Source organism: Stegostoma tigrinum, chromosome 7 (assembly GCF_030684315.1).
Source record: "Stegostoma tigrinum isolate sSteTig4 chromosome 7, sSteTig4.hap1, whole genome shotgun sequence".
In the NCBI taxonomy this organism is placed as follows: Eukaryota; Metazoa; Chordata; class Chondrichthyes; order Orectolobiformes; family Stegostomatidae; genus Stegostoma; species Stegostoma tigrinum.
The window spans coordinates 19,874,513-19,893,568 of record NC_081360.1 but is presented as its reverse complement, the minus strand read 5'-3'; the positions used below and the strand labels follow the sequence as shown (position 1 = coordinate 19,893,568).

Here is a 19,056-nt window from a genome sequence, read left to right as displayed (position 1 = left end):
ATCCCAGGATCCTTAGCCGTTCATCATACATTAAACCTACCATTCCAGGGATCATCCGTGTGAATCTCCGCTGGACACGCTCTAATATGTCTACAGTAATTTACCTAGTACAGTGTACCATGGTTATGGGACTGGACTGGACTGGCCTGGCAACTTCATCCCACATGACAAGTTTTAAAGTTCAACTCACTAACTCTTGTAGTTTAAACACTGGCAACAGAAATAATGCCAGTGCTCAAACTGCATTCACCTGATGAGACCAATTCCTACATTGGCTGCCAGTTAAGCTGTGCAGCCCTCAAGTTTCTGCACTCCTCCCAGTTTTGGCCTCCTATATGCCCTTAACGTTTTTAACGGTTTACAGTGGTAACCATGCTTTCAGCCACCTAAAGCTTCCCTTCCTAAACCACTCTGCCTTTTTGAAGATGCTCCTTAAAACCTGATTCCCTCTGATCTCCTGCCTGATAGTGATTGTCAAATTTTAATTGTAATGCTGCTGCAATAAGCAGTTATTTGATTGGTTCCACAGAAAAAAAGCTGCTCCTCTGCCTGCTTCCTTTGCATATTTCTCAATTTTAACTTCCCTTTTAGAAGAATTTATGGATTCATGTTTAATCAACAAGGTTTTATTGGAAAAATTCCACATTCAGGCATCTGAGAACTTTTTTTTCAACATGCACCTTAGTTCTGTTTGTAATTGTACGAAGTACTGAGTCTTTAATTACTCTTCATTGATCGATGAAACAATATATTATTGTTTATTTTGCCATCATGCCCATGCTTCAAGACTTTGACCTAAAAAATGACCTGTTCTGAGGAAGGGTCACTGGACCTGAAACATTGACTCTGATTTCTCTCCAAAGATGCTGCCAGACCTGCTGAGTTTTTCCAGAAATTATTGTTTTTGTTTTTGTTTCTGATCTCCAGCGTCCACAGTTCTTTTCTGTTTTTTTTATTTAAGACTGACCTATTTGGCCTGAGAAGGTTTTTATGTTATTTTATATTGCGATGTTGCCAATACACCTGTTAATCTCAGTCAGAAGGGTTCACTCCCCACAACGTGGAGGTCACAAATGAACATACCATTTACATGGGGGAGGTTTCTGTTTTGAAATAACAAGTCAATATGACAGCCCTTTTGGAATAGCAGAGAAAGATTTGCTATGGCCTTTTATGTCCCTGAAGATTACAAACTGCAGAATTCTAAATTTGAGAAAATCGATGAGAGATGTAGAAAACTCTAGTAAATGAGTAATAATTAGTCAACAGCACTGACTTGTTAGCTCAGGTCTGTGGAATTTATCTTTTTTTTTTAAAAATGTTGCAAGAAGCAATAGCAGAGAGAAGGCTGAGGGGTGACTTAACTGTGCTTTACAAAATAATGAAAGGGCTTGGATAGAGTGGACAGGGAATACTTGTTTCATCTAGTGAGGATATCGATTCCCAGGCAGCACATGTGTAAGGTGATTGGTAGAAGGATTAGCAGGGACATAAGGAAAAGACTTTTCACCGAGGGTGTGGTACGTGTCCAGAATTTGCTATCCAGTTTAATGGTTGAGGTAGAAATCCTCATCTCATTTGTGAAATCACACTCAGTCCTGCATTCAGCTTTGGTTTCCTTACCTGAGGATATAATTGCATTGGAGTGGATTGACAGGCTGATTTCTAGGCCGAATAGTTTGTCTAAATGAGGAAGGTTTGAACAGTTTGGACCTATGCTCGTTGGAATTTAAAAGAATGAGCGGTGACCTTATTGGCGCACATTTCTGATGGAGCTTCATAGGGTAGATGCTATGAGAACGTTTCCTTGTGACAGAGTCTAAAACTCAGGTTCACAATTTAAAAATAAGCAGTTTCCCATTTAAGACCATTGATGGGGGGTGGCAAAGTTTTACTCTCTCACGGTCATGAAACTTCAGAATTCTCTTCCCTAGAAAGCACTGGAGGTTGGGCCATTGTAAAATATGTGTTCAAGGCTGAATTAAACAAAGTTTTGATAAACAAGGGAGTTGGATGTTAATGGGGACCGACAGAAAAGTGGCTTTAAGGCCACAATGAGATCAGCCATAATCTTTAAGTGGTAGAGCAGCTGTATGGGGGCCAAATGGCCTACTTCGGCTCCTAGCATAGGTAGTTATGGTTATTAAGAGACTTGAGAAGTTTGGACTTTTTAAAAAATTAAAGCAGACTTGAAAAGCAACTTTGACTGAGTTATTGGTCACCAGGGTCGGAGGGTTTGAGCTACAGTGAGAGGCTGACTCTGCTAGGGTTATTTTCCCTGGAGCATTGGGGCTGAAGGGTGACCTTACAGAGGATTATAAAATCATGAGGGGTATGGGTAGGATGAATAGTCAGTCTTTTCCCCAATACTAGAGGGCATAGGTTTAAGGGGAGAGGGGAAACATTTAAAACGGACCTAAAGGGTAACTTTTTCATGCAGAGGATGTTGAGTGTCTGGAACGAACTGTCAAAGGAAGTGGTGGAGGCTGGTACAATTACAACATTTAAAAGATACCTGAATAAGTACATGAATTGGAAGGGTTTAAGAGGGGCATGGGCCAAAAGCTGGCAAATGGGACTGGATTACTTTAGGATATCTAGTTAACATGATGAGTTGAACTGAAGAGCCTGTTTCTGTGCTGTACAACTGACACTATAAATAATTAAACTTTAGGTTCTGAGGAAGGGTCTCCAGACCCAAAACGTTAACTCTGATTTTTTTTTGTCCTTTCCAGACCTGCTGAGCTTTTCCAGTAACTTTGTTTTTGTTTCTGATTTACAGTATCCGCATGTCTTTCAGTTTTTATTTAAACATTAGGTGGGTTTATTTTCTAAGACCATCACAACCAAGTGTTGTTTATCCACAAATTCTCATTTTCCACTGTGATCCCCAGCTAGCAGTGAAGAATGTTGTTGCACCTCTCTGCAGTAGCACAGTAGAAGTCAAGCTCCACTATTTCCGGAATCCTCACAAAAGTAAAGATTTTTAAAAAGCATACAGATTTTCCAAATTTACCTGTCTTTTAGATTCAGTGTGACACAAAACACAGACCAGGTTTTTTTATTTAACAAGAATTACTATTTCTTCCACATAAATAGAGTCTAATGACAGATAAACAATTGAGCTAATCACATAGAACTCCAGTTAAAACTCTAACTCCATTCTAAACTTCCCTGTCTGTTACATACATGCAGATAGGTACAAGAAAAGAATATGGGTTTAATGGGTAGAGGGAAAGTTCAGTGGTCCCTGTCTGCAGGGTATCCTGAAGACACAGATTGTAAATTATTTTCTTCCGGTGCATGGACCTCCAGGGTCTGTGTGTAGTTGCAACTTTTGAAACCAGAAATCCATGTATTAGCACACCAACTGCATGCATGGAAGCTCAAAACTGCTCTTCTGCTGCAGAGTTTTAAAGTGGATGCTGTTTGCACAAATCGAGGTTTCCATTTGCTCTTCAGAAAACTATTTCTTGATCTTTCTTGTCCTGGTAGTTTCGCTCATTTGCAGGAGGCACGGGGTAACTGGTTCACCGTAAATGTCACTGACTAATTAAAAATCCTAGCTTGTACCATCTGATGAGCAGAAATAAAGCGACTATCTTCAGGCTTCAGATGCTTTTTACTACGCAACAGGAAAACAGCTCCTTTCCTTCCAAGGGTTAAATGCTTCTCCCCGAACATTCTCATTCAAGTTGTTTAGCTACCCTGGAGCCTTTCACCTAGTTGTTGGCAGGCAGGAGGCTTTTGACATTGGTCTATGGACTAGTGACCAGTTAACAATCAGTTACTTGTTGCTAGCCAAACTTCCTTCATACACAGCGCCCTGGGTCTGGCTCATCTGTAACTAGGCTTACCCCATTGAACCAACAGCTGTGTAAATAACACTTAAAACAAGTGTCAAGTTAAAAAACAAATGCTAGAATCCTTCAATGATGGTCCTGGGGAGTGTTGCTGAACAAAGAGACCTGGGGATGCAGGTGCATAGTTTCTTGAAAGCGGAGTTGCAGGTATATAAAGTAGTGAAGAAGGCTTCTGGCATACTTGCCTTTGTTGGTCAGTGCATTGAGCATCGGAGTTGGGAGGTCATGTTGCAGCTGTACAGGAAATTGGTGAGGCCAGTTTTAGTATGCTGTGTACAGTTCTGGCCTTCCTGCAATAGGAAAGATGTTGTGAAACTTGAAAGGGTTCAGAAAAAATTTACAAGGGTATTGCAGGGATTGGAGGGTTTGAGCTACAGGGAGAGGCTGAATAGGCTGGTGCTTTTTTTCCTGGAGCATAGGAGGTTGAGGGGTGACCTTACAGAAGTTTAGAAAATAGTGAGGGGCATGGATAGGATTAACAGCCAGGGTTTATTCCCCAGGGTAGGGCAGTCCAGAGCTAGAGAGCACAGTTTTAAGTTGAGAGGGGGAAGATTTAAAAGGGATCTGAAGGACAACTTTTTCTCACAGAAGGTGGCACTTGTATGGAATGAGCTACCAGAGGAAGTGGTGGATGTGGGTATGATTACAACATTTAAAAGGCACCTGGATGGTTATGTGAATAGGGAGGGTATAGAAGGGATAAGGGCCAAATGCTGGCAAATGGGACTATATGTGGGATATCTGGTCAGCATGGATGAGTCAGACCAAATGGTATCTGTGCTGTATGACTGTATCTCTTTATGATCTTTGGCTTTTAAGCCAGTCCTTTCTCCATTTCAGTCTGTAATCAGAAATACAGAAATGTGATGTGATATGATCTTCCCAGTGTGACTGTGGTATTTGTTTCCACCAATTGTTACTGTAAGGTAAAAACGTTTTCCTGACTTCTGTAATCTTCTCGCTTAATGTGCAGTTTCTTCTGCTCTTCTCAGGAGTGGACTTACAGCAACCATTCCTTGCCACATATTGCCATAATCCATTATCTCAGTTTTACATTTGGGGGCTATCCTCTGGACAGAAAGGGCCAGGGCCTGCCAGTTCCTCCTCATGAACCTTACAAACATCTGAAAGGACGACATGGGCTAGATGGGTTTTGCAATCACTCTTAATCAGCCTTCTTGCAAGCCCCCGGACCGAGGGGATAAATACCTAGTTGAATCAATTATACCATTTTGCTGCCAGAACAATGCTGAACATACATTTTGACAATAAGGTTACATTTTTTCATTTTAAAGTCTCCTACATCAGAATTGTGCCTTTCGTGATACAGCATTTCTATTTTGTTTGACTTTTTTTTTGCTAAAATGATGTTTCGCAAGGGTTTGCATTTTTTCAGTTTGTTTTCTGGATATAGTCAGTGATTCAAAACTTTAGCTGTAGGTGTTCATTCACAAAAATGGGTAAGTTTTCTTAGTGATATAATTTTTAAAGCCATATAACTGATTTTCTCAGAAGATAAGAGCATGATCATAATGTCTACATTGAGAAATATGATGGGTTTCAAGATACAATCTCAAAAACATTAATGCAAAACTTTTGGATCTTTGAATTCCCTCTCAGCCCTAGTTATAAACTCAACATGTTTTACAATGTAATACCTCTGCCACTCTCATTCAATAAATTTATTAATGTCCGATAAAAAATTGACAGCGATGGAAATACTCAGCAGGTCTGGTAGCATCTGCGAAGGTGGAAAGTCGAGCTATGTTTCTGGGTCAAGGATATTTCTTCAAAACATTGTGTTTAACTGGTTATTTCACCATTTTCAAATATGCCCCCTTTAATTTCTATCCATTGAGTTTATATACTGGTGCCTTGTTTCTCCTCCCAAAATCTGTAATCTCACAATTATCCACATTCATCTGCACTTGCCTGATTTCGTGATGGTTTTACAGTTTTCCTGGTCAAATCACATTTTGTGGCATCAGCATACTTTGAAGTCAGGCTTCTTATGCTTAAATCTAACTTTTTCTGATATTTCACCTTTGAGACCTTTAATGAAGTGGAATCAGAAGATCCAGATAAATTGCTGCATTTTTTTTTAGTCATTTCTTACGCACAGTATACTGGAGTTTCCAAACAAGACTTCCCTTTACAAATTCCCCATCATCCTCCCTTAAGTAATCCGTGTATTTTGAAATCTCATTAATTTTATCTCAATTTCTCCCAGATGATGTTTAACTGTCTTGATTTATGATTACTCTGGTCAGTTTCTCATTGAATAAAGTTGTTTCAACAAGGTTGTGTATTTAAAGAGACTTTGACAATTGTAGCATTTTTTTTAAAATTGTTGGAGAAACTCAGTAGTTCCAGCAGCATCTGTAAAATGAGAAACCATTAACCCTTTGAGTTTGAACTCTGGGTTCTAAAGAAGAGACATATCAGATTCAAACCATGAACTCTATACCTGATTTCTTCATCTGTTTGTACTTCAGATTTCCAGCATCTGTGGCATTTTGCTGTTGTGACCTATGCTTTTGTCTGTATTCTGAGTACTTTCAGTGGCAAGGATGCAACCATCAGAATCCAGTTGAACTATTCAGAGTTTTAGTTACTTCTATCAATTGTTCACGTCCACATCTACATTGTCACTTTCAGTTTTATTTGTTTAACAGTTAACAAAGTTTTTGTTTGATATCTTTACCATGCCATTATCTTCCACAGTTAGATACCCTTCCTCAGAGAGGTTTTCATAGAACTTTCTAACAATTTCTGATCATCTTTTCTATCTTTCACTGCATTTTCTATATTTCCCCATTTTATTTCCATGCTGACGAGGCCATTTTATCATGTGCCTCCTTTTTTGAATTTTTTTTTCATCTTTTTACTTATGGTTCTGTGGTTCTCTGGCTGTTGATGCCTCCTTAAGAATTTATTTATTCTGTTCGTTCTTTTCCCATTTAAAGATCTACATTGCCAATTCATAATCATGTTTGCAGACTACTCCAACTGATTAATTTGAAACAGAACTTTCATGTCCGCAAATTCTGCCTTTTTTCTGCATAGTACACTTATTATTGACACATGCTCCTTTTCTTGTCTTGGAATGTTGTGGCCAAAAGTCCCCTTTCTTCTGTATTTTTGGCTTGAGCTATTCATCCCACTTGCTTTCCCAGAATTAGATGGTCAATCTTTTTCACAAGATCCAGATGATTACTATCAGCCTTATGAACGGTCTCTGTCAGGACGATGAATTGCCAGCAGACCATTGCCAGGTCTTTGATCTGTATTAGATGATTTACAAAGTAGACCATTATCAACCAATGTGCTGGTTGTTTAAACCCATTATTGGACAGTTTATTACTTATTTCTGTGTTCTATCTTAATCAAAATTTTGATTAAATAATACAGGAAAAGACCACTTTTTAGAATGTATTTACTTGAAGAGAACTGATTGCAATAATCTGCACGCACATGAAGATTGAGATTAATAACAATGCATGCGGATCCTAAAATTATAGGTTTAGGTGCCAGAGAGATGGACTTCAGTGGGAGAGTCATTGTGTCAGCTGGATGGACTTAGATGGGAATTTAATGCTCAAAGGGATGAGTTGAGTGGCCTTTTGAGCTCCTTATCTTTATACCTTTTGTTCTGATCACTCCATTTATTGATTATTTTTTCTCTCTTTACAGGCACGTGTAAATTGGATTTTCCTGATGCAAACAAACTTTATTCCTTCCAGCTGAATGTCATGCCAGGTAATCTTTACTAACCTGGACAACTAATTTCTTGACTGCGGCGTAAAAGCGATTTAAGAGTACACGAACCTTCTGGTATTGCGCTCAATTAATCCAGGTCTCTGTTGTGTCATGATCAGGTTGTCTTGTTGCCGTAAAGTATACAGCATACCATAGTACTTCAATTAAGGGACAAAGCGGTGGCATAGTTGTAGTGTCACAAGGTTTAATCCAAAGTTCAAGGCTAATGTTCTGGGCACAAGTTCAAATCTCCTCATGACAGAGGTTGAAATAGGAAATGAGTACTATCTGGAATGAAAGACTAGCTTTTGTGATTGTCTTAAAAAACCTCATTAGTTCAATAATGTCCTAAGAAATCTGTCATCATTACCTGATCTGATCTGTATGTGACTGCTGACAGCATTGTGGTTTACTTGCTCTGATGTAGAGTTGTCTAGATTCATAACGTTAGTTTGCTGTCTCTCCATGGGTGCTGTCTGACCCTCTGTGATCTTCTGTATTTGTTGTTTTCAATGTGGTTTACTTTGTTCAGTTAAGGATGGGCTAAAGATAAACACTGGTCTACACAGTGATGCCAACATTCTACAAATGTAGTAAACATAAACTGAGAAGCTGAATTTATTCACGATAGATAAACTCCCACCACTGATTTGAGAGGATCATGGCTTCAAGTCCCGGTCAAGACATATGCACGCAAACTAGGCTGATCCTTTAAACATAGTACTGAAGTATCCAACACAGTCAGAGAGTGCTTTCAAGTGAAATGTGAAAGCAAGACCCTTTCCTCACCCCTCAAGTAGATATAAACCTTTCTTTGGCATTATTTGAAGGAGAACAAAGGATTTTGACTGGTTCTCTAGTCCAAACCTACAACCTGTACCATCTAGAATGACAAGTGTTGCAGAAATGAATGAGCGGCATGGCGGCTCAGTGGTTAGCACTGCTGCCTTACAACACCAGGGACCTGGGTTCGGTTCCACCCTTGGGCAACTACCTGTGTGGAATCTACACATTCTTGCTGTGTCTGCATGGGTTTTCTGGATGCTCCAGTTTCCTCCCACAGTTCAAAGATGTGCAGGTTAGGTAGGTTGGCCATACTGAATTGCCCGTAGTGCTCAGGGATGTGTAGGCAATGTGGATTAGCCATTGGAGTGCAGGGATAGGTTGGGATGCTCTTTGGAGGGTCAGTGTGGACTCAGTGGGATGAATGGCATACATCCACACTGTAGGGGTTCTATGAAACATGGCAATACCACCAACTGCAAGTGCCCATCTAAGTCACTCATCATCCTGATTTTGATGTCTGTTAGCATTCCTTAAGTATCGCTGGGTCAAAATCCTGGCATGCTATTCCTCAGTGTTATGAGTATATGTACACTCCAAGGACTGCAGTGGTTCAAGAATGCTCCCCACCACTGTTTGTTAAACTGGAAATAGCAAATGTTTCACACTAAGTTGCAGGGGAACTATCACGACAAAAAAAACGCACACAGACAGAAGAGAACCTGTAGAATTGATATTCAGTAACTAATTAAACTGATGTATCCCTCATTTGTTAGTATTTATCTATTCTTGCTTTTTAAGATGAAGTCCGGAAGTCCAAACGTGGAGATAGCGGTCTGGAATTCCTTTGTGGGGGTGTGTTGATTGATTGGCTAGACAGCAGCTGAGGGAGGTGGTGTAAACAGCTTCTCTTTTTAAAACACACAAGTTCCTCCACCTTACAATCAGACACACGAGATGTATAATGACTGGGAGCTCGCCTCTTGTGCCTGGAGTGCCTCGGTAGACTTTGACTCCTTTCTTCCAGCGGCAGAAGCATCCAGGCAACTACTTCCGTCATGTACATTTCTGATTCGAAAGACTTCACAATGATTCACCTTCTCTGTCAAACAATGTCCCTGAAGAATTTCTGAAGGCTGAAAGGGGCAGAACCAGTTTTGCTCCCGCACAGCCTGCAAACTTGCAGCTCTCAAATGATTCACGTGCTTATTCAGGATGGGCATACCTGCCCGAACTTTAGAAGTCGCTTGCCTTGATCTTGCATCAGTCATGTCTCTTACCTATTTGGGACCACTCATGACTTTTGCACCAAACTTTGTCCCTTGTATCCGACTTGGATTTGGCATTGGAGTTCCTGATGACATTTCACCCTTGCCTACAGGTTCGGTAGGATCAGACTTAACCTGGTGTGGAGTCTTCTACCCATTAGCAACCCTGGCAGTGCTGTCCTTTAGTTGCATGTATAGTGGTCCTATAATCAAACTGTGTTTCTGCCAAACCACTGGATGATGGGTGTATGGAACTGTCCTAATATGTCAAATGCCATTCAACTTCAAAAAGTAACTAGAGTTCTTGCTAGTAAACGATGGTCCGCTATCTGTGACCAATATCTCCAGGACTCCGTTTGTAACAAAACACTTGCAATTTTTCTGTTCTTTCTCCAGTGTTTGATGAATGGGCTCTATGCACGTCCAACCACTTTGAGTGGGCATCCACAATGGGTGAAAATGTTGAATTTGTGAAAAGATTTGCATATTCAACATGCAACAGAGCCCAGAGTTTACTTGGCCATTCCCATATCTGTGGGGGAGCTGCTGGCGATAACTTTTGTCCTCGTTAACATTCTGGGCACTGTTCCACCAGCACAGCTATGTTTGAGTCTAGGCCTGGCCACTAGGCACAACCCCTTGCCAACATCTTCATTTTAGAGACCCAACATGGTGCTGGTAAAATTTCAGCCAGTATGTGATGACAAACTTTGCTTCGGACAATCGCTCTTGTCCTCCATAACAATATGCTGACCTCTAAAGTGAGCGAGTGCCTTCAGGTCCAAAGAGGTTTTAATTTTCGCTGCAAAGCCCCTTTTTGGTTTCCCTTATCAATATCAGTTGTTTCGGTTTGGAAAGGACTGGATCTCTCTATTCAAAGTTTGATATTGTTGACTGTAACTTTACTTGAAAGAAATTCAATACCATGACCAGCTCTTGCATTGGGGGTTCCACAGCGTATCTGCTAATGGAAGGTAGCTCAATGCACCAGCGTTTGCTATTCAGCCTCCTGGACCATGTTCTCATTGTAATTGTTAGCACTTTGATATTAGAGCCCACCACTTAATGAGGTCCGAAGATGTGGGCATCACTGCCTTATCCTCTTTAAGTAGACCAAGCAGGGGTTTGTCATGCGTGATTATCACAAATTTTCACCTACAAATGTATTGGTGGAAACTCCAAATATGACCACCAATCCACCTTTTACTATTTGGATATATTTATGATCTGCATTGATCAAAGTCCTGGATGCTTAAGCTATTGGGCTTCCTCTCCGGTGGGTCACTGATGAGTTATTACCATCCTGATGCCATATGGGAGGCACTGCATGTCAATAACAGATCTTTCTTGGGATCAGTGTGACAACGCATTAAAGGATGATATTTGTTCCTTCACTTCATCAAAAGTTAGGCCCTGTCTTTGAGGCCATTTCCAAGGCTGACCCTTGTTTAGGAATTGATGCAATGATGCCAGGTTGTATATGAATTTTCCATAATAATTTACCAAAGCCAGAAATGACCCAAGCTCCTGGACAGACATGGGAGTCGGGGCACCTTTTAATTGCCCTCGCTATCTTCCAATAAGTAGAAGACCCAGTCTTGTTGATCCTATAGCCCAAGTAGGTCATTTGGCAAAGCCTGGAGCACACATTTTTCCCTTCTCAGGCATACATATGTCTTGGAAAAATGTCACATGTCTACATCCAAGTTCTTTAATTGTTCCTTATTGGTTTTCCATGTTATCAGGGAGTCATCCAGATAAATGGTAATCTGAGGTAGCCCTTGCAAAATGTTCTCCATCATACACGGAAAAATTGAACAGGCAAATGATATGCTAAATGCTTGGTACAAGCATTTATGGGTATTAATTGTAGCATACTTCAGAGAATCCTGGTCTAAACACAATTACAAGTAAGCGCGGTTCATGTCAAACTTTGTGGTGGACAGGCCCCCTGCCAGCTTTGCTTGTAAATCCTATATCCAACTGTGAAAAACAGTTAGTTCACTGGTTGACTAAAATTCCCACAAAATCAAACGGACCCATTTGGCTTCAAAATTGGTATGACTCGTGCTGCCCATTCCGCAATTTGGACTGGTTTGGTGATTCCTTCACTTTCCAGTCTCCTGATTTCTGCTTCTACTTTTGTCTGCAAAGCAAATGGCACCGGATGGGCCTTACAGAATCATGGAATTGTCTCCTGGTCAATATACAAAACAATATCCTTTTGTTGTCACACGTACTGCTTTATAGGAGTACAGTGAAAAGCTTTCACACTGCCTGCCTTCTTATGGCAACATCTTAGGCAACATCTAAGGTGTGGTTCTTGGATACAGCAGAGGAATAGAAGCAGTCGCTTAATTGCAATGTTGAAAATAAATTAAAAGTAGGAAAATATTAAGGATTAACATTACAGTGTTCTGAGGTTAAGTTGTAAGGATTGTCCCCTCATCCCAGTCTGTGTCCAGGACTCACTGCCTGCATGCTGCTCCAGGGCTGCTTCCCATGTGCTGCTGCAAGGCTTCTTTCCTGCACTGCTCTGGGGCGCACTGTCCACATGTTCCTCCAGCACTCACTGCCCATGATGTTCTGGGTCTCATGGGACCTGCCTCCTGGTCCCAGAGCACAAGGTCATGCTGCCAGTGCTGGCTCCACCACAGGACCCAGCCCGCGCTGGCCCGCAGCCCACTCATTCTGCAACTCCACTGTCCGGTGGGGTGGGGGTGAGAAAGGGAAAATCACAAAGGAACGAGGGGAAAAGGAGGGAAAACAGGTAATGAGACTGGCGAACAGAGGAGCTCCAATTGTGCTTCCTACTCCACTGCCATCTTGATAACAAATGCAATATTCCAAGTTTGCTTTGGCTCCTCTGCTTGTCCTGGACCTTCCTGGAAAACATCTGGGTATTAAATTAGGAATTCACACAGTTAGCCATTTCCAATTGAAAAATGTTGAGCTGATCTAGGTGAATCTGTCCCAACCAATTTTCAATCCATCTACCTTGGGGCCGAACCTTCTCTTACAATCACTGGGAATCAAACTAGCTATCTTTCATGAGAGACTTGGAAGAAAGGTTGTACCCTTAATCTTAAAACGCTCCCCAGCATAGGTTCTGAGCCTAGCTGAAGTCTGGCACAAATTTAGGGCTGGAGTCCAAAGCAAATTTTATTAAAAACTGGTCTGCAATCACTGATGCTGGCATGCCAGTATTGACTTCCACTTGAAGCAGAGAGCCACTTAACCAGACATTTGTCTTGTTTGGTTCTGATTTTGGATGGTGCTAAGCAATTTATCTGTTCCATACTAGATGCAGGGTGAGTTTCCAGGGTATGAACTCTCCTGGATACCAGCCTATGAGTTATCTCGCTGCATTTAATCAGGGCTGGACGTATACATTTAATGGTAAGGTCCTTGGGAGTGTTGCTGAGCAAAGAGACCTTGGAGTGCAGGTTCATAGTTCCTTGAAAGTAGAGTCGCAGGTAGACAGGATAGTGAAGAAGACATTCGATATGCTTGCCTTTATTGGTCAGTGCATTCAGCATAGGAGTTGGGACGTCATGCTGTGGCTGTACAGGACAGTGATTAGGCGACTTTTGGAATACTGCATACAATTCTGATCTTCCAGCTATAGTGAAGATGTTGTAAAACTTGAAAGGGTTCAGAAAAGATTTACAAGGATGTTGCCAGTTTTGGAGGGTTTGAGCTATAGGGAGAGGCTGAATAGGTTGGAGCTATTTTCGCTGGAGTGTTAGAGCTTAGGGTTGCCTTAGAGGTTTATAAAATTGTGAGGGGTGTGGATAGGGTAAAGAGCCAAGGTCTTTTTTCCCAGGGTAAGGGAGTCTAAAACTCGAGAACATAGGTTTAAGGTGAGAGGGGAAAGAATTAAAAGGGACCTAATGGGCAACTTCTCCACAGAGAGTGGTGCATGTATGGAGCAAGCTGCCAGAGGAAGTGGTGGACGCTGACGCAATTACAATATTTAAAAGGTCACTGACAGGGTACAAGAATAGGAAGGGTTTAGAGGGATATGAGCCAAATGCTTGCAAATGAGGCTAGATAAATTTAGGATATCTAGTCGGCATGGAAGAGTTGGGCTGAAGGATCTGTTTCTATGCTGTACATTTCTGACTCTATAACATTAGCAGGGCTCTGTTGCTATCCCGAATCTGCATATCAACAACAATCACAACATCTTACGGGGAGGATCCTGAAGGCAAGTTGTAACTGTTTAGTGGAGACTTGACTTTGTTTTGGGGTTTCGCTGTGAGCCAACCTTGAGTTCCCTTGTCAGAATATTTCCTGAGTGAGGCTGTACAGTTGTCTGCACTCAAGTAGTGTTTCCCCAAGTTCAGACAGACTAGCGAGGGTGTCTGCTTCCATCAGGCTATGTTGCAACTCACGTGCTCTGCTTGCTGCATTTTCCAAGCAATAAAGCAAGTTGTAGCACCTGTTTTAAATTCATATAATCTTTTGATCTCTATGCTACAAATTCTATGTCTACGTTACTGTCTGCAGTTCGCCCGATGAAGGGGCACCGCTCAAAGCTTGTTACTTCAAACAAACCTTTTGCACTATAACTGAGTGTCATGTGACTTCTGACCTTGTCCACCATGAACACCTCCACATCATGTTTTAAATCGAATTGAACATCGGCCAGTAGGCAATTTGCATGTTCACATTATTAATCCTGCATACTAGATGGTCAGATAGGATTTCACTAAAGGCTAAACCAGTCGTCTTGACCCATCCAAAAACCTCAGTACAGATTCCCCTGGTTCTTGAATTGCCAAGTAAAAGTAATAGCATCTCAGAATTAAAGGAGCCTTGGAGCCATAATATTCCTGAACAATGTCAATTCATTATTGAAAGGTTTTAGTATGTGGTGCCTCAGGAAAAGTTGGACTCCTAATGATGAGAAAAGCAACAGCTCCACAGGCTGTCAGGAGAATTACTCATTCTCCATCTGCCACAGTGCTGTTTGGCTAGGAAAAAAATGCATTCTTTCCACGTACTGGGCCCGGTCCTCACCCTCGATGGCAGTGTCAAACGAGTCGTGCTTCCCAATCGGAGGCATGGCGTAAGAAAATGCTTACTCCCCAATTTTAAAACTGCTGTGAGCAAGTTTCCTCAGGATCGTGCCTTACTCTCATTGCCACTCTAATAACTCAAAAGCCAACATCCCATCACCAATCACCCTTATTCACAAATACATAGCCTTTGACAGTAGCACTGCCTGTCCGTGAGTCAGGCATTGCAATGGTTCATTATCCCTGACATTCATTTATGTCAGCCAGGCCTCTCTGCTTGGACCAGACTAATAGACTCAATCAGAGAACTCATTCTGAGATCCAGCTGGCTGACCTCGTTATAATCACTACAAGCAAATTTCCAGAAGAGCCAGGCTGTGCTGTTCAGATTGCAACATGCCAAAATTAGTGAAAGCTAGGGTATAATGACAAGGTTTTGGCAGTGCATTTAACATCTGAGTATTTGGCTTGTTTCAAAATGTTTGCAAAGCTCTTTTGGAGGTCTTCCTTAATAGTGATCTTGGAATGAGAGTCTTTGAGGAGAGATGCCTATATAGTTTTGTAAGACCTGCTGTGCATGATATCCCAGTCTCTTGGAGAGAAGCATGTTTATGAGTCAGTATCCCTCAGTGCTGAGATCAGGGCTATTATTAAATGATTTGTGCGAAAGATTGCTTCATTCTAACAGTGAATAATAATGTAACATCACAAGTAAGTGTAGGCTGATTGTAACAAGAAACCTGGCTAAACATGTAGGAGATTTAATATCAGGATGACTACTGCGAAATTTTTGTTACAATTTTCCACAAATTCTTTGATGAAAGACTGCTTCCTACCTTCATTACTCTTATTTCAGCTGTGTTTGTTAGTATTCTTCCAATTAATCAATAGTAATAGGTGCTGATCATGGTGGAATGTGAAGAGCTGTGTCTATCGAGTTTTCAGAAGATTTGTAGCTCAGGTTGAGGTTCTGGATGTGAGTTTGCTCGCTAAGCTGGAAGGTTAGTTTTCAGACATTTCGTCACCATTCTAGGTAACATCGTCAGTGAGCCTCCGACGAAGCGCTGGTGTTATGTCCCGCTTTCTATTTATCTGTTTAGGTTTCCTTGGGTTGGTGATGTCATTTCCTGTTCTTTTTCTCAGGGGGTGGTAGATTGGCTCCAAATCAATGTGTTTGTTGATGGAGTTCCGGTTGGAATGCCATGCTTCTAGGAATTCTCGTGCGTGTCTCTGTTTGGCTTGTCCTAGGATGGATGTGTTGTCCCAATCAAAGTGGTGTCCTTTCTCATCTGTATGTAAGGATACGAGTGATAGTGGGACATGTCGTTTTGTGGCTAGTTGATGATCATGTATTCTGGTGGCTAGCTTTCTGCCAGTTTGTCCAACCCCCACAAATGAAGCTGCATTAGAACATTATTCCAACGAGCCACCACACACTGCAGCACAGAGGAACTACACAGAGCAGAGGAAAATCACTTATACAGCGTATTCAAAAAGAATGGGTACCCTATGAACACAGTCCGCTGATTCCTCAGCAATAAACCCAAACAAACAGACAAAACGGGCTCAGAAACCATAACCACTCTCCCCTACATCAAAGATATATCCGAAATGACTGCCAGACTACTCGGACGTCTTGGCATCAGGGTAGCCCACAACCCCACCAACACAGTAAAACAGCAGCTAATGAACTTAAAAGACCCTATATAGACAACAAACAAAACAAACGTCATCTACAAAATACCTTGCAAGAACTGTGACAAACACTACATTGGACAAACAGGCAGAAAGCTAGCCACCAGAATACATGAACATCAACTAGCCACAAAACGACATGACCCACTATCACTCGTATCCTTACACACAGATGAGAAAGGACACCACTTTGATTGGGACAACACATCCATCCTAGGACAAGCCAAACCGAGACACGCCTGAGAATTCCTGGAGGCATAGCATTCCATTCGGAACTCCATCAACAAACACATTGGCTCCAAATCAATCTACCACCCTCTGAGAAAAAGAACAGGAAATGACATCACCAACGCAGGAAATGACATCACCAACCCAAAGAAACCTAACCAGATAAATAGAAAGCAGGACATAACACCAGTGCTTCGTCGGAGGCTCACTGATGATGTTACCTAGAATGGTGACGAAACGTCTGAAAACGAACCTTCCAGCTCAGTGAGCAAACTCACATCCAGAGCTGTGTCTATGCTTGTGGATTAGCAGGAGGAGTGTTTGCGCTTGTACAATGTGAAGGATGCGGTTGTTGGTTGATTATATAAGACTGATGTTTGTTTTTCACAGAAGGTCTGTGTTCCTAGGTCAGCGGATATGATTTTGTTTTCACCTGAGTGGAATGGGTAAGAAAGAGTCATACAGCATAGAAACAGATCCTTCGGTCCAACTCATCCATGCCAACCATGTTCCCAAACTAAACTAGTCTCACTTCCCTGTGTTTGGCCTGTATCCCTCCAAACCTTTCCTATTCATCTACTTATCCAAATGTCTTTTAAACATTGTAACTGTACCTACATCCACCACTTTCTCTGGCAGTTCATCCCACAAGTGAACCATGCTGTAAAAAAATCACTCCAAGTACCACAGTTATGTTGCTGAGCAGCTTCCATATATAAAAGTCTCTCACCTCCTTGGCTCTGGACATCTTTCAATAGCCCCAATCTACCACTCCTCTTACTGGTCATGTTCAGTATCTATTCTTACACTGACCAAACCCTGCCCTAAATTGATCACAGCCTTTCCTTTCCCCATTTTGTCCCTTCCCCATTCTCCTTCTGACAGCCTGTGCAAACATTCCCTTGTTGGTCCCACCCTGCATGCAGGTGTCCATTCCCTGTTGGCCACTCCACCACCTCTGTCCCCCACAGCCATACGCAGTATTCTCCTCCCGTCCCCATACCCCTCCCCCATGTGCTGCCCTCCTCATGTCACTCGCATCCCATCCCTGTGCCCTTCCCACAAGCACTGCCCTGCTCCTGTCCCCCACCCCAGCATACCGCTCTTTGCCCTCTACACTTCCCCTTCTACCTACACCGAACCGCACCCCCCACCCCCCACCCCCCCCCCCCCCCCGCCCTGGAAAGGGCAAGTTGGACCAAATGCTTTCACACACAAGTTTCCTATCAACTAAGGAGCCATTGAGATGGAAAACATTGTTTAAAAATGAATTAGTTAAGGACTTTGAAAGGAAGAGGCAGTGGTATGGGTTCAGAACCATTGGTTTTAATTGTGGGGCTTCCTCTAATGCAAGCGCAAGAGGAAGAATGGCCTTCTGTTTTGCTGTTACTTCCATCAGTGACGCATGTCTGCACTGTAGGCAGATACCTAATAATCACTGTCTCTGTTCATAGCCTGTTTCAGAATGTGATACCAATAAACTGTATTTGCATATACAATTAATTCTGCTTGCCAGCCATGAATCATATTAATCAGGTTGTCTGGTGAGTTAGGCATTGTTTGTTTCAAGGGAGTGAATTTACATTGCAAATGAGTGGCTGAGCAGTGAAAGAATCCAAATGGATTTTCGTATTTGTCTGCTCTATAAAACTGGTACTTCCAGAGTTAACACACTCAGTAATGATGCCGCATTACTGCTGTCCGTGATCTTCGGTACAAGAATTCCAAATAATTTTCATCATATCCCACCTCAGCATAGCATAGTATAGTAGCATGTAAAACCAACAGCAAATTTGTTCTTTCTAAATGCCAAAGTGGACCACTGTTTATGATTCAAGGACGAAGAAGAAAGTCATGCAAGAGACCGGGGTTTTCTCTTGGATAGGTACAAGGCTGTGGGGATGGGTTGCTCAGTTGGCTGGACGGCTAGTTTCTGATGCAAAGTGAGGCCAACAGCATGGGTTCCTGGATGATAAAATGTGAGGCTGAATGAACACAGCAGGCCAAGCAGCATCTCAGGAGCACAAAAGCTAACGTTTCGGGCCTAGACCCTTCTTCAGAGAGGGGGATGGGGAGAGGGAACTGGAATAAATAGGGAGAGAGGGGGAGGCGGACTGAAGATGGAGAGAAAAGAAGATAGGTGGAGAGAGTATAGGTGGGGAGGTAGGGAGGGGATAGGTCAGTCCAGGGAAGACGGACAGGTCAAGGAGGTGGGATGAGGTTAGTAGGTAGCTGGGGGTGCGGCTTGGGGTGGGAGGAAGGGATGGGTGAGAGGAAGAACCGGTTAGGGAGGCAGAGACAGGTTGGACTGGTTTTGGGATGCAGTGGGTGGGGGGGAAGAGCTGGGCTGGTTGTGTGGTGCAGTGGGGGGAGGGGACGAACTGGGCTGGTTTAGGGATGCTGTAGGGGAAGGGGAGATTTTGCAACTGGTGAAGT

The 19,056-nt window shown here is 42.3% G+C and overlaps 1 protein-coding gene across 2 annotated transcripts in view; it reads left to right on the top strand.

Moving 5' to 3' along the window:
- Positions 1-19,056, top strand: part of ube2f (ubiquitin-conjugating enzyme E2F (putative)) — a 104,462-nt gene that overhangs the window by 49,184 nt on the left and 36,222 nt on the right. For both annotated transcript variants that reach the window (XM_048533881.2, XM_048533880.2), the window contains one exon: positions 7,557-7,622. In XM_048533881.2, the coding sequence (XP_048389838.1) occupies positions 7,557-7,622 (66 nt within the window). The remainder of the gene's footprint in view (positions 1-7,556; positions 7,623-19,056) is intronic.